This window comes from Panthera pardus, unplaced genomic scaffold, assembly GCF_024362965.1.
Source record: "Panthera pardus isolate Hobbes unplaced genomic scaffold, ASM2436296v1 HiC_scaffold_12, whole genome shotgun sequence".
In the NCBI taxonomy this organism is placed as follows: domain Eukaryota; kingdom Metazoa; phylum Chordata; class Mammalia; order Carnivora; family Felidae; genus Panthera; species Panthera pardus.
This window is the reverse complement of record NW_026526677.1, coordinates 39,351,949-39,375,418: the sequence shown is the minus strand read 5'-3', so window position 1 is coordinate 39,375,418 and position 23,470 is coordinate 39,351,949. Positions and strand designations below refer to the sequence as shown.

Genomic DNA, 23,470 nt, shown 5'->3' with positions numbered 1-23,470 from the left:
ATCATTGAAAAAACTTCACAGTTCAGGTATTCAGTGTGTAAGACTATTATGAATGTGACAGTGAAATAAATAGAAGTTACATCATATCTTGTAAAAACTTAAGTTTGGCACATTTTTAGCAGAGAGCACTGTAGATTAGGAGAAAATACTTATCTAATTACTTTTTTTGATATTTCTAGAGCAGTGGTTCTCAGTGGTGAGGGGTGTCCAGTTTTACCCACCTGGGGATATTTTGGCAATGAGAAATGTCTGGAAACATCTTAAGTTTTTACAATGGGAGGTTTGGGAGGGAGAGAGACAGGAGGGGAGTGCCGGTGGTTTTGGTAGGTAGGAGCCAGGGGTACTCCTAAACGTCATACAATGGACAGGCTTGCATCTACAATAAAGTATTATCTGGCCCAAAATCTGTCAACAGTGCCAAGGTTGAGAACCCTTGCTTTAAAGTTCTCATTTCTGTGTATTGATAATAACTCAATCTCTAAACGACATTATATTATAAAGCCCACCTGACCTAGTATGGGACATAAGAGAAAATTTTCCTTAAAAGGTGGCATCATTAAGAATACATTTTGTCACATGAATATACAATAGACACTTCTTTACCAGCCTGTGTTTAGTTCATCAAATTAATGATGTTCTGAATTCTTTTTTTGTATAAGGTGCTAAATTCCATGCCTAACTGAACACTTAAAGCTGATAAATTACCTTTTATTGTGCTGCTCTTGTTTTGCTCCTATTAGTTGTATTACATGTTTACCAAGAGCTTATTGTGTTTGTTTCCCTGCCTCTTTATGTAATATCAGTTAATATTAACTATATCAGTTAATATAAGCTTTTGAACAAGATTTTAAAAAATATTCCTGTTGAATAAAGTAGTAACAAATCAGTTGTGAAAGACTAGAAGCAGGAAGGTGGGAGTCACTGTATTCAGAGATTCTCCACTTGCCAAGTACCCTTAGATTATTTTTTCTATTTTAAAATAGCCAAAACTGGAGATTACTTACAATCCATTATGAATATGGTTTATGTAAGGAAGATTGTGAAGATTCTAATTCATAGATTCACCCTCAAAGAGTATTAGTAAACAAAACTATATGTGTATTTGTATTTTTTTTCTTAAAAGTACTGTTTTCAATTAACAACAAACTAATAGTCCCAGTACCATTGGATAACAACTCTGTCTACAGTAAACTTAATAGAATTGAGAGTAGTATTGGAAAAAGATGTCATAAATATTTATTATGCTTCAGAAATATACTAAAAATTGGGGTTTAGATTTGATAGCCATACTTACTTGTTAGAAGTAATCTTGTACTTTTATCTTTAGATAAATTCAATTATTGAGTATTTGTCACTTGACTTCCTAGATTAACTCTTCATTTTATTTGTGATCTCTCCTGCCTCTGTTTTTTTTAATAAGTTAATTCTGCCTAGGAGTATATCTGTAATTCAGTTATTTGCATGAAAAAAAAAATTAGAGAAGACCTTAGACTGAAGGTATCACGTTTCTTTTACCATTAATTTATCCAGGATATGAGCAAGCACTTTAAAAATAAGATTCCCATTTCAATGAACAGTGTTAATATCTTAGTCCCAGATTTAATCCTGTGTGTTCCTTTTGTAGTAATTAATTTTTGAAGTGTAAATGCAAATTTTAATTTTAAAAAGTAAATGTCAGTTTGGAAAGAAGAGTGCCCCATGAGCATCATGGGAGAAAATATTGGGTATAATTCTCTTCCAGATGGCACCCCTACAGGTGAGGCAGCAGCCTGTGAAATTACAGTCTGAATTACACTGCAGATGAGCCGGGCATTTGGAGCAGCGCCTTCTGATATCAGTAATAAATGACTTGGTTCAGAACCAAGGACAGTTTCCAGGAAATTAAAGGCTATTCTATCACATAGGGAGCCTATAGTAGAATGAAGTTTAGCAAAGTGGAAAGTTGAGGGAAAAGTCAACAGTTAGCAATACATATATGAATCTTTTCATCTGCTAATATTTTAAGCTAAATGTATTTTTCTCATAGACATCATGTATTGGTTCTACATATATTCTAATGTTTGCATTGATTTTCCACACATAATTTTCATAATGGACAGTGGCTAAGAGCCAGTTGCCAACCAATTATCACTTTGAAATATTATAAATCATATATCTATTATAAATTCTAATCTTGTTTAATATGCTCTATGGGAAATTTTTCATTTCAAAACACTTGAGTCCTTGTAAATACTAAATCTTATTTTCAATTAGGTAAATCAATTTAAGAAGCAACATAGAATAGTTATACAGAACATACTCTGCAGTTAGACCAAGGTTCAAATTCTGGCTCATTCAGATGTTTCTGTAACTATTAACTTTTTTTTTAAAGTTACTCAACATTGTAAGCCTTATCAGTTAAATGGAAATAACAATAAAATGTGCTTTAGGGAAGAATTAAATAAGTTAATCCTTATAAAGATACTTAATACAATACTAATCACTAATAACTATCACTACTATTGCTATTTGAGAAATTTAATTTGAAAGCAAAACAGCATTTTAAAATAACCAGTTTTATTTTGCACCAGAAAAATAGCAAAAAGCAGATAGTTTCATTTTAACAAATATAATGATGTATGATATTAGTAACTCTGGTTCTTTTATTCATTCAGAAATTCCTTACTGAGTTACTTCTGTCTACCAGCCACATTTGTAGCCTTAGTAATATAACTTCAAACAATATAGATAGAGGCGCCTGGGTGGCTCAGTTGGTTAAGCGTCCGACTTCGGCTCAGGTCATGTTCTCACAGTTCATGGGTTCGAGCCCTGCATTGGGCTCTATGCTGACAGCTGGAGCCTGGAGCCTGCTTCAGATTCTGTGCCTCCTTCTCTCTCCCTGCCCCGCTCACTCTCGATTTCTCTCTCTCAAAAATAAAACAGATATCTAGATAGATAGATAGATAGATAGATAGATAGATAGAGTTCTTGCACCTCTTGGAGCTTACATTTTAATTTTAGTCAGAAGTTAAACACAAAAATACACAACATTTTAATTCATGAGTGCCACAATGAAATACCAAGTAGGGTAAAGAGATAGAGCTCAGAGGAGGAAAAAGATGATATTTTACGTGGAGATATCAGGAAAAACCTTTCTGAGGAGGTAATACTTGAGCAGAAATCTGACTACTAAGTGAAATGAATGGCCAGTAAAATGGCCAGTCTCCATTGAGTAGCATATTTAGGAGGTACGTTAAATATGAAGAAATGTATAATCTATTGTTGGTTCGAAGGAATACTTTTCTGTTAATTTACTAGTTCAGCTGTTCTTTAACTTAAGGTTTATAAGCTATTTAGACAGAATAGAAGCCTCATCATATACTTACATAAGCAATACCTTGATGCTGAAGTGAAAAACATATCAGAAATAGATTCAGAATACCATTTTTAATTGTATACCAATGAAGAGAGAAAAAGATAAAAATGGGAACAATGAAAGAAGAAAGACTTGGTTTAGCCTTCTGCTTCTAGCCATTTTAGCCCAGTTCTACCACATGGTAGCTGACTCCACATAGTGCCTTCTGCCAAACTAAAGAATCATGTGATACATCCTTTTATAGGTTTTATGTGTTAACCCTATGCCAAACACTGTGCTAAATCCTTTACCTGTATCAACAAAAGCGTTTCATCATCTGCTTTCAGAAATTCTCGGACCTAATAATGATGACTGTCTGAAAAAATGGGAAGGAAAAGCATGGCTTTTAAAAAAGGATATTTTTACTGCCAAGAATGATTGTCTTCTTCTTTTGTTTGTTTGTGCTTGAGTTTAGCAACAGTAGGAATTGAATCTTAAAGCCAGTGTTTTATAAGGGGAGCTAAAATTTGAATGGTATTATTCATCTGATCATATGACTTAAATCGTTTAACCTGTCTAGTGCTGATTTCTCTAATGTGAAAATTAGGTTATTTGAATAGTTAGAACTTTTGAAACTATCTCTTACTGCTTGATCAGAATTTTAAGCTTAGCTAAGGTAATCATTATAGGGTATGTGGAAAAATGCTTATTGATGTTTGTTATTTTATTTATTTATTTATTTTTTTTTTACTGTTTATTTATTTTTGAGAGAGAGAGAGACAGAGACAGAGCACAAGCAGGGGAGGGGGAGGGAGAGAGGGAGACAAAGAACCCAAAGCAGTCTCCAGGCTCTGAGCTGTCAGCACAGAGCCTGACACAGGGCTAAAAACCCAGCCGAAGTCAAACAGTTAACCAACTGAGCCACCCAGGCACCCCATATTATTATTTTTTTTAATGTTTATTTATTTTGAGAGACAGAAGCGGGGGGAGGGGAAGCAGAGAGGGAATCCCAAGCAGGCGCTGTGCTGTCAGTGCAGAATCCAACTCAGGCTCAATCTCATGAACTGTGAGATCATGACCTGAGCCGGAATCAAGAGTTGGATACTTAACTGACTAAGCCACCCGGGCGCCCCTAATGTTTGTTATTTTCAATAGAAGAAGACATATGGGAGAGTCATAAGTATAAATACCAAAGTTTGAAGTATTAAATAAAACTGTTTTGTTTTTGTTTTTGTTTTTGTTTTTGCCTAGGGAAAAAAAATCCCTGTGATTATCTTTGTGAGAAGAATCTTAAAGTAGGAATTCCATGGCACTAATTTGGTGAATGTGGCCAAATTATTTTTATTGGGTTTAAAATTCTGTTTCTTAATTGTATAGAAATTTTGAGCGTTTTTGTTTTTTTTTGTTTTTTTTTTTTGTATGTGCACAGATATGCATAGTCTAGCCTGGTCTGAGAAAAGAAATGATACAAGATCTCTGAAATGATTCATAGATCCCTGAAAAAGCAAAGACAGGAATTTCAGTTCTGACTCATGGATAGTAATATAGGACCATTGAATAAACATATGATTCTGAACAGACTGATAAGCCTTTATTCTCCAATTTAGTAAACATAATTTTAGGGGCGCTGTGTGTCTCAGTCTGTTGTGTGTCCGACTCTTGGTTTTAGTTCAGGTCATGATCTCATAGTTTGTGAGGTCAAGCCCCACGTCGGGCTCTGCACTGACAGCCCGGAACCTGCTTGGAATTCTCCATCTCCCTCTCTTTCTGCCCCTCCCCTGCGCGCACATGCTCTGTCTCGCTCAAAAATAAATTTTAAAAAACCCATAATTTAAAAAAATTGATTAGCCTTTACAAATATATTCTTAAATAGCTCTTAATTTTTTAGCTAAATAAATAAGATTTATTTTTCCAACCTTTTACATGTATTAACATATTTAATCCCCACAGGAGCCAATATAAAGTAGAATACCATAGTTGTCACTTTACAGATGAAGAAACTGAGACACAATGATGTTAATTTAACTTGTCCAAGGTCACATGGAGAAAAGAATTTCTCTGGGATTTAAATCCTGAGGTGTACCCTCTTTGCCACTACACTATTGGTATTGACTGCAGCACCAGTATAAAATATGCTGCAATTTAATCTCTGGTGGATGGCTAATAATAACTTTGTCATAAATGCAGTAAATAAGCATGTTGTTAGAAGGAGCTACTTTCAGTTACTGATGGAGAAGACTTTTGGTTTGTTTGTAGTACATGGAATTAAGACAGAGTTTGGACATAGGGAAGTAAAGTACTTAGATTTTGCCAACCAGTTTGAGAGTAAATACTAGAAACGGTTTGACACACTGCCAAATCAATGACAAACTAATTTTTTTTGCCCCCTTCCAAAAAAGACTAGACTATAATGAATAATTTTTACCAATATGTGAATTTATTTTATTTATTTTAATGTTTTAATATGCAATAATCTTACAAATATGGACAATTTTTCACCTAACCTATTAACATGTTTTACCAGCTGATCTTTTTCCCATAAGGTAAATAGAAGACTTCTTTTTTAATAATTCCTTGGCATAAATTATAATTTGCTTTAATCAACAGTTGAGTGCTTATTTATAAGCATTTGTGTGCATTGATCTGCATGAATTATGTTAGATTGATAAAGATTTCTTAGTTGACTTCCAAAAGTTCCCTGTTCTTTGAGTACACAGATGATATTAATAGGGAACTAACTTGTAACAGTCAGACGTATTACTGAAATACTCTAGCCAGAAGAACAGTTTTCACCAAGTCCTTAATTTTCCTAATGTTAACACATTAATAAAAGAGCTTTGTTGCTTAGTCTTTTTTTTGTAGGCAAGCATTTTCTTCTCAGTGAATTGGTGTGTTGCTGGGAGTGGGTAAACATCAATGTAGAGTTGCTGGTGTCAGTTTAATTAGGTTGTTTTAAGTGATTCAGGCTTGAGAGCTATATTTTCTATAGGTTAAATGTGCTGTTTATTAATCTTTTGTGAAGATTATGCATCCCAGGTGTGCAGGTTTTTCTTGTTCTCGAGACCCCTTTAAAAAGTCTTTGCTCACGTGGTTAAAGAATATTGTATTTATCCTGTCAGTTATTTGTGCACAGAACAAATGAAGTAAGAGCAGTTTTGATTTAGAATGCTGTCATTAGGGCAGAATTCATGTTGTTTCACTCTAAGCAGTAATAAAGTGTTTTATGTGCTAAGCACTGTGCTGAGCCCTTGGCTGTCCCTGCTGCCCCAGGGTAGTGGGGGGGTGGGGGGGGCGGTGTCCTCTAGAAGGAGAAGGACTGACTCAAGCTGACATCTGCCCTTCACTCATGATACCAGTAGTGGTAAATTTTCTTTTCACCTGTACTGAAATTGTCCTTTCATAGCAGAGGCATTACTGGTCTCTAAAATCTGGAGTACTCCAGAGCTATAGTCCATGAACATAGAACAACACTAGTTGTGCAAGGTGTTGATAGGTGTAATACGTGAAAAAAAAAGAGGTTTGTAGTCAAAAAGTGGGTAACACATGGTTAAGGTATGTTTAACAAATTTCTTTAACAGTTTCCAGAACTATTGAAGCATCTGTGTTTCTTAAAGATTCCCTCCCTTCCTTTTTTTTTTTTTTTTTTTTAAAACAAAAGAGAAAGTCACTGGACAGGAAGCTCTTTGGAAAATGGTGTTTTAGACTAGGATTTCTTAACCTTAGCCCTATCGACTTTTGGGGTTGGACAGTGTGTTGTGAGGTCTTCCTGTGCATGTTGTAGCCTGTTTGTCAGCATCTCTTGGCTTTACCTATTAGATGCCAGTAGCATCCTACCTTCCCCCGACCCCGCCAAGTTGTGACAATCAAAAATGGCACTAGACGTTGCCAGATGTCCTGCAGGGGGGGTGGGGGGGGGGGGGAGACGGGGACAAAATTTAGTTGAGAATCACTGTCTAGATTATTAATATTGCAATACTCCAAGGGGAGTTAGAGGGTATTTTAACAATTTCTGTCTCAGACTTTCCTTTTAATGAGGAAGAAATAAATAGTCTAGAAAGTGGAAGCACAGATAAAGAAGGTTCAGTACATTCAACCATAATAAACTTTCTGTGTCCACGTTATAATTACTTGGAGAATTTAATGCAAAAAGTAATTTCAACTTTGCAGAAAAGTATATGGCAGAGACAAAAAAACATGCCTTTTATAAAAAGAGTAGCCCAGATATTTAAAATGTTCTACATATGAAGATATTGATTGTGCATTTCTAAAATCCTTTTTTGTTTTTCATGTTTTTTATGCAGGGCTATTTTCTTCTTTTTGAGTCTATGTTAGATTCTGTCCTTTATGCAAAGAACAAATACTTGGCAAAAGGAGGATCGGGTGAGTATAAAATTCTCGTTTTAATAATGTAATTTTAGTCTGGCAGAACCAAGTGAGCCTTTGGATTTCAAATAAACTATGCATGACGGAGAAAGTTCCCAATAGAAATGAAAGATGTTTCAATTAGCTGAAGCTTGAAGACAGTCGTTTACTGTTGATAGTAGAACATTATAGAAGATATGCAGGACTCTAAGTTAATGGTATTCTCAAGAATGCTTTTTCAAAAAATACTAAGGACTAGACTTAGAAGCTATTTGATAATTGAAATCAAAATCTAACAAACTCCTTTTGATTCTTAATCCTTATGACATTTAGTTGTTGTTTTTTTTCCAATAGAGTATTTCATACTAGGTTGGAAATTACACACTTTACTGGCAAATTTTCCATGACTTCACTAAATATATAAACCTGTCATCTCTGTGTTTTAATGAGAACATTTAAAAACCGACTGGTTTCTAAGTTTTTAAAGTGTAGCATATCCAAACAGTATTTTTATACTGTATATATTAGATTTTTTATCAGTATTTTTATTGGATCCCAATAAATTTGGAAAGCTTTCTTATATTAATTCTGTATACACAAAGTGAAATTGTGTTTTTATAAGCCTTCTGCTATGAACAGTTATATACAAACAGTCCCTTTCAGAGCAGGGATTATGTTTTGTTCATATTTGATTCTTCAACGAGCTCCACAGCTCCTGGAACGTAGATGGAGCATCATGTGAGTTTATTGAATCAAATCATTAAAACTGAATTGAATAGCATCTGTCTCCCTTTATTCACCTCTCCCTGCACCTTCACTTTCTCCAAAGTGTCAATATCATCAAATGGTTTCCACAGTCAGAGTACAGTTGATAAAATTGTTATATAAAAGTAGATGAAAATGAGACATTTTGAACTAGTGACATAAAGCACTTAATCATACTTATGCCTCCTGCCCATCCATATTATATGAAATCACTTTGGCGATTATGATACAGTAAAAATCAGTGAGACCAAAACATAAAGCATAGAAAATTCTCCAGCACAATAGAATTCTCTTATAATAGCTTTTAAATGGATTGCCTTTCTTTTTCAAAATGCTCTCATTTATTTTATCACTATATTTTCTGCAAGCATTTCAAGATGTGTTCCTGATTTCTGCCATGAATCTGGCTAGAATTTTTAGATATACTTTACCCTACAAAAATTAGCTATATCTGATATATTCTATAATTTCAGTGGCTTTTTTAAAAATGACTATTATACCTAATGACTGAAACTAATATTATCTACTATTTGTGGATTGTCTACCAGCTGCCAAATACTATACTTTTTTTTATATTATTACACATGTAATCCTCACAACAGCCAAAGGTGTCCTAGAGGATACATACTAAGTGGCCAAGCCTTGACTTTTTTTTTTTAAATCGCGATCTGTCAGTTCCAATATTCATGTTCTTTTCAGCATCCCTTTTTATTTCCCTGTTAAAATGCACTTTATTAAATCTGATTCTCGTTTTGATGTTCTAGGGAAGATTCAGTTTCCATACCTCCCTGAATGGTATTCATTGATCTTGCTGAAGGACTGACAGCAATTTAATACATTTAAATTGACTTCTTGGTGAAATTCATTAAGAACTTACAGCATGAATATAATGAGGTTATAGTTGAGGAAACAATAGCAGAGTATTTCCCACCATCAGGAATGAAGTGAAGGCTCCTAACTCTAGTTCTTTTTGTATTTTGATATAGCTAATATTAACATTGAGGTAATCTGGAGGCATATTGAAGACAGATCAGCATTCAACTGCCTAGGCAGTGCTAGTGAATGTTGCTTGTTAACAGAATTAAGAGAAAAGAAGGAAAAGTCAGAAATGAGTAACATGAGGTAGCCTATTTAGCGTGTTTTGTGTTTGAGTGTGCCTTCCTGAATATCACCAGTCATGTATTGTGCTTGTTCTTCTGTTGCAAGGAAAGTTTTCTTTACGTTTTTCTGAAGGAAAGATTTACTAAGCAATTAGTAGTGCAAAGACTTTGGAAAGAGTTATTGAATTATGAGAGAGGGAAAATATTAAAATTTCATATAAGCATAAAGGAACCACGGTTTATTTTTACATGACTTTAGGTTCAGTGTATGTCTCACTATATATATAATGGTATGGAGTAGAAAACACAGTCAGCCAGTAGTGAGTATTTATTCTCCCTGTTATTGCCATTGACAAGCAAATTCTGTAGTACTTTGGAGGTATTCATTTACTGCTATTGCTATTAATAAAAATAGTTTTATAAAGTTAATGAAAATGGGTTTACTAAAGACTACTTCTGTTTTTAGCTAAGATTTGGTAAGCACGAGTTGTATGTCAGAAATTCTGGTGTTTTGCATTCAACCAACTTATAGATGAAGAGGAAAACTTAAAAAGATGATTTATTATCAGAGGGAAGGAAGATACATTAAATAGGTAATGGGTATTAAGGAGGACATTTGTGATGAGCACCAGGTGTTTTATATAAGTGGTGAATCACCAAATTCTATACCTGAAACTAATATTGCATTGTATGTTAACTAGCTGGAATTTAAATAAAAACTTGGGGGGGGGGAGAAAATGATTTGCTGTGACCAATGCATATTTTTACAATTAGAATTAAGACAAAAACAAATGTGTGTTTTAGGATAACTACAAAGAATGTAAATATTTTATACTCTAACAATGTCAAATGCTGCATCTTACAAAAATTGGAAAGAGAATGCAGAAGGCAGGTGGGAGGAAGTGTATATACTTCAGTTGCTTTATCTTTGATAGGAATTCATTGAATCTCATTTAAAGCTGACAAATCAAGTAATAGAATTATAAGCACATTTAGCACTACAAAGTTAATGTTAAAATAATACTATTGATTAAAATTTACCATTGAGGTTTGTGACCATAGATTTTGTCTATATCTTGATTGTGGTGGTGACTGTATTTATCAAATCACGTAGAACTATACACCAAAAAGGCCAAAAAAGAGTGAGTTTTATTACTGTGAATTATACCTTAATAAAAGTGATGTTTAAAAAGAAAAAAGTGAAGTGGCATTTCCCACCTTCAGGTCAATTGAATTATGACATGTTTTGATTTCTAACTTTTCAAAAACACTTATTACAGCTGTGTACTAACTCTGTGCCCACCTCTGTATTTGCTGTTAGTATTATCAATACATCTCTCTTTTAATTAAAAAAAATTATAATGGAAAACAAGGAAGGGGAGGAATAAAGAAATATACTAATTTTATGATTACTCATGATAGGAGATTAAATAGTGTTGAAAATAGACAACAAAATGTATTTTATAATGTAATTACAAAGTTAGCTAGTACTAAAACAAAAACACAGAAGTTCTTAAATAGAAGAACTAATACTTAGGAAGAAGTCAAAAAGACCATGTAGTCAACTACTTAAAAACAAAACAAAACAAAAACTAAAGATACAGAAAAGATAACATAAAATGGTGGAGTATGAACAACAACAACAAAAAATGTCCTATCAATAAATGTAAATTAGGGTTAAACTGACCTATTCAAAGAAAAAAAACTTCAGATTGGATCACCAAAAAAAAAAAAAAAACAAAAAACCTAATTCTGTATGCTTTATAGAGTCACACTTAAAACAAGATCATTTGGAAAAGTTAAAAGGATGAAAAAAGATATTCAGTGAGCAAATCCCTCCAAAATGAAAGTAGCAGTCACGGTATTGATACCAGACAACAGGAACTGGAACAAAATATTATCTAATCAATCATATGAATAAAGCTTAGAGCTAAGGCATAAAATCATGCCCATATTCATAGATACTAAAAAGGTTTTTGACAAAATACAATTTACGTTCTTGTCTTTTCTATGAGAAAATAAGAATAGTTGGACCCTAGCTTACATGATAAAGTAGATTGTTTCAACTGAAAGCCTGCATCATGTTTAATGGGGAGATACTAAAAACATTTGCCCTATAGTCAAAACAAGATTTGGATGGCCACTATTATACCATTTACTTAATATTATACCATTACTTAGTATTTTATCAGAGGTACTAGTCGGTGCTATTAGAAAAGAGAAAGAACATAGAAGATAAATAAAAAGGGAGATAAAACTAATATTATTTGTAGATTCTGTGATTCAAAGTAGGCACCTCAAGTGAATCAACTGAAAAATGATAACAATAAAAATTTAGTACATTATTGAGTTACAAAATAACATAATTAGAAATAAGCAAAATTTATATGCAAACAGCATTACTACTAAAGGACAGAAAGAAGATAAATAAGTGGAAAGATAGACCATATTCTTGGAAGGAGAGAACAAGAGAACAAGTGCCATAAAGATATCAGTTTTCCCAAAATTAATTTAAAATGTGTAATCCAAAAACATTGACATTTGTTGAAGACAGATAATAAGTACATGAGAGTTAATTATGCTTTTTCAATTTTGTCTGTATTCGATATTTTTTATAAGATAAATTTTATAAAATGGTAATTCCAACATACAGGGTTTTTTTTCTTTTTTAATTCGGCTTTTTAAACTTTTTAATGGCAAGAAAACTGAGATAGAAGGGTACCAGACTAGCAGACTAGTGCTACCAAATATAAAACATATTACAAAGCCTCAATAATTAAAACAGTGTTTATTTCATTTTTTTTTTAATGTTTATTTATTTTTGAGACAGAGAGAGACAGAGCATGAATGGGGGAGGGGCAGAGAGAGAGGGAGACACAGAATCGGAAGCAGGCTCCAGGCTCTGAGCCATCAGCCCAGAGCCCAACGCGGGGCTCGAACTCACGAACCGTGAGATTATGACCTGAGCTGAAGTCGGACACTCAACTGACTGAGCCACCCAGGCGCCCCTTATTTCATTCTTGAATGGACAGATAAGTTGAACAGAATTGAGAATCCTGGTATAAATCCAGCAATATATGGCATCTCATATAATTAAGGAAATAGTTTACTGTAGTAAATTATGTTGAGAGAGTTGGGTAGCCCTCTGTGTTAAAAAAAAAATAAGAAAAAATGAAAAAGTAATGTTTAATCCACACAATTAATTATAAAGTAATAAATCTACACAAAAAGTCACACACTGTAAATATTAAATGAGTCAAGGTTAAGTGCAAAAAAGAAAGGATAAAAATACTAGGAGACATAGGCATATTATTTCTTTATAAACTTGGGGAGAGAGGCTTTCTAAATAAGAACTTCATTCAGATGCGTGTATTGAAAGAGAAATTGATAAATTTGGCTATATCTAAATAAATAAATTTCTAAGTGGCAGCATATGCCATATGGAAAGTTACAAAAGAAGGTACAAACTGAAAAAATTGGTCTGACCACAGACTGGATAGAAAGTTGGGCAGGGACACATGGGTGGCTCATTTGGTTAAGCATCCAACTTTGGCTCAGGTCATGATCTTGCGGTTCGTGGGTTCAAGAAGCTCAGAGCCTGGAGCCTGCTTTGGATTCTGTTTCTTCCTCTCTCTGCCCCTCTCCCGCTCATGCTCTGTCTCTGTCTCTGTCTCTCAAAACATGAATAAACATTAAAAAAAAAAAAGTTGGGCAAAGAATTGAATGGCAGCTCCCAGAAAAGGAAATACAGTTGACTCCTTTAAACATGTGCTCAGTCTCTTGTCATATTAAGAAAAATATCCAATATAAGAAATCTTTGTCTTTTTGCATAGAATATTCCTGTGTTTTTCTTGAAGTTACAACTTTTCACGTTTAGGTCTATGATTCATTTCAAAATAATCTTTCTGTATGGTACACAGTAAGGATGGATGTTAATATTTTCTAGTCATTTCTTTGTTGAAATGACTATCCTTTCCCATAAGTTGCTTAGCATCTTTGTAGAAAATTAATTGGCCATATATATGTGGGTATGTTTTTGTATTCTGTTCATTTAATCTGTAAGTCTCTCTTTCCACCAATTAGCATGCTATCTTAATTACTGTAATTTGTTTTGGCAATGTGGTAGTGTGTGTGTGTGTGTGTGTGTGTGTGTGTGTGTGTGTGTGTGTGTTTAAAAAATTTTATTTTATTTTTAATATATATTTTTAAAGTTTTTATTTATTTTGAGAGAGAGACAGACAGAGACAGAGAGAGCGAGCTGGGGAAGGGCAGAGAGAGAGGGAGAGAGAGAATCCCAGGAAGGCTCCATGCTGTCAGCACAGAGCCTAACACAGGGCTCAAGCTCACAAACCATGAGTGAGATCATGACCTGAACTGAAACTAAATGTCGGACGCTTAACCAACTGCACCACCCAGGCTCCCCTAAAACTAAATTTTAGAATCTTATCAATTTGAATCTGTCAGTCTGTCAATTTTAAAGAGATTGCTAGCATTGTGGTAGGATTGGCTTAAATGAATAGATCAACTTGAGAATAATCAGCATCTTAACAGTGTTGAATCTTTGAAACCATAAACACAATATACCTTTTGTTTCTTCTAAGTCTTTAATTTCTCTTGGCAATATTTTCTAATTTGCAATATAGAGATCTTGCACATCTTCTGTTAAGTTTATTCTTAGGTATTTAAAATTTTTTGTCATTCTTACAAGTGGAAATTTTTAAAATTTCATTTTTCAGTTGGCTACCGCAAGTATAAAAATACAATTGACTTTCGTTTATTAACCTTGTATCCTATGACCTTGCTAAGTTTACATGATAGTTCTAGTAGTTGTTTAATAAATTCCTTAAGTTTTTCTATGTGACCATTCATGTTGTTTGCAAGTAGAGACAGTTTTTTACTTCTACCATTCCATACTTTCTACCTTAAATTTGGGGGGCAGGGTGGGGTGCCATAACTCTTTGAATAAAATAGGAAACAAGTTTATTGAGATATAAATAAATAAATAATCTGAAAGTTTGATTAAGATTGGAATATTTACCTATTTTCAAAGAACCTCCCCACACAGTATTTACTAATTACAAAAAGCGTAAATTTCAGCCCAGAAGCCTACCAGTCTCCACCTTCACCATTAATCAGGGTTGACATTCTCAGGAATGGGTCAGACTAAAATTGTGGTCTGATAGGAGCACATAGAAATAATTCATTTCTTTGAAACTTCCTCAAAACTGGTAATAGTTTTGTAAAATCGTAATTGTTGCATAGAAATGTTAGGGGCTCATCAAAGGAGATATCTTCTTCCATATTACTAGAAAAAATGTTTTCATTTCCTTTTATTACAAGCAAAATGAAAGATTTTTCCCCCTCACAGGACTAAATTCACATTTCTTATGGGGTTCTTCAGAATATACATCTTTGAGTTGTAATTATCAACATTAGGGAGTTGAGGATTGCATCCAGTACGATGCGCAATTACTAAGGCAGCCAGTTTCAAACTCACTGTTTTCTCTTCTTGACAGACCATCACCGTCACTGGGGTCTTTTTGTTAAAAATATGGATGTTCGGGCCCCACATCCAGATGCTTTTGAACCAAAAAGTAGGAGGAAAGTCTTGTTTTAAAAATTTATTTAAAATATACATTTTCCTTTCTATCAATCAAAGGTATTGTTGGAAGAAATAGAAATCTACCCTGGCTATTCAACAGAGAAGGAAGGACTTTATTAAAAGGATAGGTAGGGTAGGTTACTAAGTTTTTATGAGAACTAGAAAACCAGGCTGGAAGGTTATGCAGCCAGAAGTAATGTCCAAAATTATGTTACAGGACTGGTTTAGAAGTGATACCACTACCCTGATACTGGGCACTAGCTGACATATTACATTGCTGATCTTACCAACAGAAGGCATTGCTGCCTCTGAAAAGTAGCCAGAACTTTAGGTGCTTATCATTAGTGGACGTAGGTCATGTGTGCATGCCTAACCTGCAAGGGAGAGAGGGAAAGCAAGCTTCTGTCGTTTTCAGCTTCTGTAGGGTAAAGCTGGCCCTGCCTTGTAACATAGAGAATTTCACAAATAGTTTACAAGGGGGCAGCAAAATAGAGTGGCAGATACATAAATATATATTGGTCCACAATAGATCTGTCTTGAAGGTTTTGCATTGGAATTTGCATTGGAAACCTAACCTATGCTAATAAGAAATTAAGAAATTGCTTCTGTTACAAAGTCCGGATTTGCTGCTTTATCTTCCTTATATTTCCTTCTGTATGTGGAAAGCTGAACTGTACAGCTTATTCACTGTTCCCTCATTTCTACTTGTTTGCTTTCCTTTTTAGTGTTTCTTTTTGCCCCATGATCTCCTTCCTTAACTCAGCTCGAATAAGTAAAGCTGAACGTTTCCGTTTTCTTCACTTTGCCCTGAAATTTTATTAATCTCCAATCTTTCTCAACTCCTTTCTCCTTCCTCTTTCTCTTCCAACTAGTACCCATTTACCTAAGGAAAATAGGGTTCCTCTTTCCCTTTCTTCCATTTGAAAAGCATAAAATGTAGCATCATGCATAATGGAAAGCATATAGATCTTGCAGTCAGACCATAAATTGACCCACCTTTGTCAGATGACTTGTTATCTAGTTAGCTGATTAAGACCAGTAATTTGGGCAAATTACTTTACCCCTTGGAACTTTACTTTTCTTATCTGTAAAATGAAGATTATGATCTAGCTTTAAAGAATCAGACAAAAGTCTAAATGAGATGCTTCAAATGAAGTAGTTGCTCAATAAAGGTGAATTCTCCTGAGTTACATCTGGTAAACTGTAGATTTATAGTAAAATGTGCTATAGCTAGTAAAATGAAGTTAGTGTTAGGTTTATACCTTATAAAAGTTTCAAAATGAATTTGGGCGTCATACTATTCAGACTTGATTTTCACATAGCTTATCTCAGCATAATCAGCCACTGACCATGGTTCATAGTGTTTGGAGGTTTCCTTTAGTATTTCCATAATACACTACTTCCTCCTCTTCAGATCTGTGTTTTTCACATTAGTTACTTTTCTTTTGTCCAGTGATACTACAGTAGTACCGTTTTCTACTTTTTTCAGTACATAATTTTTCAATGCATATTGCAGCTACATTTTAGCCTAGCTAAGCTAGGATGTAGATATCCATATTATATAAATTAGAAATTTATTTCTAAGCTTACTCAACTCCAGGATATTTGCTCATTTAGTAACTTAGTAGTATACGTCCCTTGATGGATATCAATCATTTTGTCATTGACCATTAGTTTACTAAAATCTTTCTCCATGTTGTTGATGTATATTGTGAAAAGAATAGTTTATTTTTGACTTATTATCCTTCTAAACCTTTTTACTCTCTGGTTTTAATATATATGCAGTGATGCCAGTGCTTACTAGGAATTGTTTCTTTACGCATCTCAGTCTTATCCTTTAGTGTCCCAAAGTTTTTGAGGCATTTCTAAGGGATAAAGGATTCCCATCTTTATCTGTTCACCATGTGAGCTGTTCTAGTGACAAATGAATTCTGGGCAGTGAATCGAGAAGGACACAGATGTCAAAGCCATGAATTTATAAATGGTCTGGTAAGAGGGTGCTTTGTCCAATCAGCACTTTGTTAATTTCACCTACAAGAAGGAGTAATTATTCAATTATGCTTCTATCTGACAAAAATCAAATGACAAATGGGTCAGGATGTGAAGGTAAAGGGTTAGTCAGGATTCTGGCAGGTGGCCCAAAATTTTAGACAGCTGTGAGGAGGTGGATATGGAACTAGATTGACCTATAACATTGATTACAGGTCCTTTATGAATATTCATAGCTCTTACTAACAAAGATTAAAAATAATTTCATTTCCAAATGCTAACAAATACAAAAAACATTTTTTCTGTACCTTTGTGAAATATAATTAGCTTGAAAAATATACCTCAATACTAGAAAAAGTAAAATCATATTTCTCTTTACTTCTTCTTAGTACCAAAATATTTTTTAAACATTTGCAAGTTTATTGGGGTAAATTCTAGTTTTTCCTTATGAAAAAGTTATCCTTACTTCTGAGTAGTATTGCTAGTATATCCTATTGCTTGATACAGAGCCTGAGGACAGCAAACTTTTCTACAAAAGGCCAGATAATATATTTTCAGCTTTGTAAGCCATACAGTCACTGTCTCAACTACTCAACTTTGCTACTAGAACACAGTGTAGCCATAGACCATAGGGCAATAAATGAGGGTGGCACTATTCCATTAAACTGTTTACAAAAACAGCCAAGGGGTTGAATTTGACCCATGAGCCACAATTTGCCAGCCTTGATATAGAGACTTATGATATTTTAAATTTTTTCACTAAGATTTTAATAATATCTGAAATAGAAGAACTCTGTGGGCTGTAGTAAGTAATTTGAATGTCTGTGCACTGCACGACTCCAAAGGCTATTCAGTTTCCCATAGACTATAGTGTGAATGGCACTCCCTGAAGGTTTACAATATGGTGGCCCTGATAATGACCTCCCTCATCCATTTCTCCCACGTCTATATCAGTGGTATCCATATCTGGCCTGCTGCCTGTTTTTGTAGATAAAGTTTTATTGGAACATAGCCAAGCTCGTTTATTTACATATTATCTGGGGCTGCTTTCATAGTATAGCAGCAGAGGTGAATAGTTTCAACAAAGACCATATGGCCCATAGAACCTGAAATAGTTACTTTATAGAAAATGTTTGCTGATCCCTGATCTGTGCCCTTATTATATTCCTCTTTAAGTATAAAATTACAGGGCAAAATGTGGGAAACTTGTATGATTGTCGTATTAAGTCCACCAAAGGATATCTAAAGAAGTTGCCAAATATCTAAAGTTGCTGTAAAATTTGAACTCTTCATTGTTTCTCATATAAGGACCTGGTTTGAGAAAGTAAACATACTTCCACGTAGCTGATAGTCTTACTGGTTCAGCATATTCAACAAAAAGTCACATTCTTTGAAGAATTTGTATTATCAGGAATTTAAACCCAGTCAAGAGGCTCACCATGTCTGTGAAGGAGAGTAGAAGTAACTCACCTTACACAGCAGTCAGCTCGAGCCCAGTCAGCTGTCACATCTAACTCCCATGCCCCCTTGCGGATGACTTGAGAAACTTCGCAGTGACATAGCACCAAGTATTTTGTCTGGATGTCTCATGTCAGGCTTGAAAGGAGCAGTTGCTTTGATGCCAACAGATCTTATCATGGGCTTTATTTGGAAGATAATTTAATGCTGCTGTCATTGAATAATAAATTCCTAAGTCTGTGGATAGAAACAAAATTTAGGGGAAGGGAAGGGTTATTTCTCTGCTGTTCAAATCCGAAGGCTGGTTAATAATCATGAAATTATTTTTGTGCATTTCTTTGGTACATACGTACTTGCTTTCAGTTTATTGATATAAGAAAATTTGATTTATATTTTAATTCATGAATCCCCTGAATCTTACTTGAAGGACAAAGTTAACTTTGTTATTTACTTATCAGAGAAAAAATCAAATCAATATTATTTTTTAAATTTGGTGTTATACAGACTTTTTAACTCTTGGAAGAGAGTTTCTTCCTGAATTACTCTCTTCCCTCCCCTCTCTTAACACTTACTCTCTTGGTTTTCTTCCTACTTCAGTGGCCCCAGCTTCTCAGCTGTTTATTACCAGTCTCCTTTTCTTCTATACGTACCTTAAATTCTGGTATGTATCATGTACTCTCGCTAGATGACCTCATGAGCTCGCATAACTTACACTTCGCTTTATATGATGATGGTCCCAAATTTATATCTTGAACCCAGATCATCTCTTGAATTTCAGGCCCATCTATTCAATTGCTTATTGGATACTTTTACCCAATTGTCCCATAGCGTTGGACTTTCATATTCCTCTTGAATCTGACCTTATTTATTCACTAATTTAATGGTTACTACTACAATCTGCCCAGCTGCTAAAACTAAAAACCTGTGAGCTCTTCCTCCTAAATATCCCTTGAATATGCAATTGATCCCTTGAACAATGTTGGAGTGAGGGGCATTAACTGCCCCACCCCCTGTGTAGTCAAAAATCTGTGTAACTTTTGACTCCCCCAGAACTTAACTATTCATAGCCTACTGTTGATGGAAGCCTTGCCAATAATATAGTCGATTAACATGTGTTTTGTGTGATATGTGTATTATATACTGTATTCTTACAATAAAATAAGCTAGAGAAAAGAAAATGTTATTAATAAAATCATAAGAAAGAGAAAACACATTTACACTACAATACTGTATTTATCAAAAAAAAAACCATGTGGAAGTGGATCCGCGCAGTTCAAACCCTTGTTGTTCAAGGGTCAGCTGTATGTATCTACCCCTTTCCATTCCCACAGTTGTCACTCTTACTTCAGATCGCCTGGGCTATTACAACTATCTCTTATTCTGTCTCTGTCTTAATCTTGCACCTCCATTCGTTCCCCACATTATATTCCATCTGGCTTTTCCAAAACCAACATCTGCTCAAGTTGCTACCCTATGTAAAATTTTTCACAGGCTTGTCATTATTCTTAGGATAAAATCCATTTTACTAACATGGTTTATCCAGCCATGTTTTCTTTGCTCCCTTGTTATCTTTGTAGCCTTATATCTCTTTCTCTTAAACTAGAGCATATATTAATTGTGACCCTATATGCACACTGCCTGCTGTACCTAGAACACTGCTTCCCACCCCCACTCCTAACTTATGTGGTTTTCAGTTCTTATTTTACATAATATCCCTGCACCCCTGCGATAGCCAAATATGAATTAACTATTTTTGCTGTGAGCTTCCCCAGTACCTTATACTTCCCCTTTCTTAGTATTTATTACATCATGAATAATTGTCCATTTATTTATCAAAATTGTCTAAATATAAGTTTCTTGATAGTAGGGACATGGACATGGATCCACAGTCTATAAATTAGAATAACTTATCTGGCACATTCTTGATGCTCATAAATATTTCCTTTTTTAATAAATAAGAGAGGTTAATATAAACTGGTCTTCTGTACAACTGTCAAATTCCATCATAATGTTTTTTACATGTCCCATATATTTTTAAATGATGTCTCTGTATGTTTCAGAGTAATGTATAAAGATTTAGTATCTTTTTAAAGTAGGCATATTGTAAGTTTAATGTTAATAAATTTGTTCTTTTCATGTTTATTTAATTCTGCTATCTTGTTTTAATTATTGTAATAGGAACCTTATTTTAATTTTGCCATTACCATAACAGAATTTTTTTTTTAGAGATTACAAGATGGAACTTGGTTCTTTTCCCTGATCTACACCTATGTTAATACCCCACCGCTAGTTATCAATTGCTAATAATTCATACTGATGATTTTGGTGTTTATACTTAGCCTTTTAAAGTATATCTTGCCATAAAGGGAGATAATGGTAAATTGTTGGGTATTTTATCTGTTACAGTGTACCCTGATATTTGCACTATTAGCCTTGTGGCAGTAAGTGATATGAATAAACATGCTGACAGAATTGCTTTCTGGGATAATGTTTATGGCTTCAACATGTCCTGTATGAAGAAAGCAGTTATTCCAGAAGCTGTCGTGGAAGTTTTAGATCCAATGACTATTATTTCCGATGCTTGTAGTATTAAGGTAGGTGTTTTTACCAATTTTATTTTAACAGACTTGCCGTTTTTATTAGTTTCCATTTATGAGTTCAGTATTCGAAATTAATATATTGATATTATGTTTGGACCTTAAAAACTATGATTATTCTTCCTATATTAATCAGTCTAAGGTACCTTGAGGTTATAATATTTACCAGTTGATTATATCAGCCTTTGGGATCACTTCTGTTTGTATTGAAATTCCTTATACTGAGGGGCTTACAGACAAAAAGTCATTTCTGCTTCATTACCACCTCCCTGGCCTTATTCTGGTTTCTCATTTACAGCCAGATTATTCATTCATATCATATATTCTATACAGTTTAACTTCCCACATTCACGTTTCTTCCACTTTTTCAGATTAAGTAATAACAGTGAATTTGCCTATGAAACTAAAGTCCAACTGTCTTCAGATTTCTCGGTTAATTCCTTTTCTGTTTTAAAATCTTATTATTCACAGTGTCAGTCTCTAGTTTTATTGTGAATTTTGCTGTGTCAAATTTACATGGGTTAAACAGTAAATTTTCAGTGAAAAGTCATATTGCTTCAATTAGATATAAATGAATATAGTTCAGTTTTAGGTTCAGAACATTGTCTGCTTTTCATAGTCACACTGTTACTTTCATAGCATCAATAATTGTTCTCTGCATAAAATGGATATTCAGTAAATATTTGTTAATTTTCTTAATAGGTAAAATATTTAAAGTTGGCATAGAGTAATAACCATGTAAAGTTTCTCAACAAGAGCAAGCTGATTAAAATTGCTTTCAGCTTTTAAGAAAAAAAACTATAGCCTGGCTAATGATTATAGGATTGTTCAATGCTGTGGTACGCTGATAGTAAGAGATTTATTTGGATTTTTTGGTTCAGGGTAGGAATGTACAGTTATAGCCAACTCAGCCTCAAGGCTAAGCAGCAAAAAGGAGAGTTGTTAGGGGGAGGGGCTAATTTTTGTCTCCAGTGATCTCTCTGTTTAATGCCAAAGACTACTATGAATAAATAGTTGAAATACAAGTCTTTAGACTGAAAACAAAGGTGTTTAAAAGGTACACATACCCTTTCTCTTTGTTTTTTAAACATCAATCATTTATTTGTTTAGGTAAATATATTTTGTTCCCTGTTCCACAGTCCTCTACAAGTAACAGGCAACCAAACTGTAACTTCTTTTAAATTTTCTGAAGCTCTCTTAAAGAGGGTAATGCCTCAAGTATATAGTCCTGTGCATGGTGTATGCTGTGTCATAATCTGCTCATGGCAAGTCAGGCCTCCACAGCATCCCTTCTGGTTTCCCTGCCCTGGCTTGTCTCCGTCCGCTCCCCATAGTCAAGTGAAGAAGGGCTTGAACTAGGGCAGAACAGGAACATGAGGTTCTTTGGCCATTTTTTTCCTGAGTGGAACCTTCATAATTGGTTTGGCTCGTTGGTTATAACTGTTACCGTTTTTCCTAATATCTAACAAACTTCAAATCCAATTACAAAATAGAATTCTAAAACAACTTATCCTTTTCATTACCATATGTTTTCAAGTTGGCATTTCCTATGAAAATGTTGACTCTTATCATGCATAATTTATAGCAAATGTGTACCACTGGTTGTATACAAAATGATTTTAGTTGGAGCACAGGAAAAAATTTGTATTTGAAAGTATTTGAATGTATCTTAGAAAAACTATCAGAGCCATGATTTGATATATAGTATTCTTACAAGAAGTCTAACTAAAAATACTAATTTGGTTTAAATAAAAATTAACTAAATGATAGTGCTAGTAGCCCTTAAATTTGCAAACAATCCCAGAAGTGAGGTTTGAATGATTAAACCTTGCAAAACATCTGTTTACAGTAATTCTTTTTGCATAAAAAAGAAGTAATATTTACCTGTTTGTTTTTGGTTTTGTTTTCACGATTTTAGTAAATTCTTCCCTCTACTCTTTTTTAACGGGTAGCAAATAGATTGCCATACAACCTCTGTCTCAGCTTTGGAGTTTTCTTCGGATTTTACCCTGAAAATTACAAAGACATCCATGTGCACGGTAAGCTATTTCATTCTACTCTCACAAATTTCACTAGCAGTACAGTTGATTGTCAGGCTAATGAATTAATTACCAGACTTGTGATAAATGGAAAAGACTATTGCCTTTGACAGTCTATCTTTGCCTTTGTTAGGCTATTGAACAGATCTGTTTTGATAGGTCAGTAGACTTCAAAAAAGTTAGTTTAGTTCAGAGGAGAAAGTCATGTTTGCATAATGATTTTT

General features: G+C 34.1%; 1 protein-coding gene across 1 annotated transcript in view; it reads left to right on the top strand.

Moving 5' to 3' along the window:
* The window catches only part of PRMT3 (protein arginine methyltransferase 3), a 139,240-nt gene that overhangs the window by 67,440 nt on the left and 48,330 nt on the right, over positions 1-23,470 (top strand). The window contains exons 11-13 of the mRNA XM_019456533.2: positions 7,636-7,714; positions 21,017-21,204; positions 23,160-23,246. Coding sequence (XP_019312078.2) covers positions 7,636-7,714; positions 21,017-21,204; positions 23,160-23,246 — 354 coding nt within the window. The remainder of the gene's footprint in view (positions 1-7,635; positions 7,715-21,016; positions 21,205-23,159; positions 23,247-23,470) is intronic.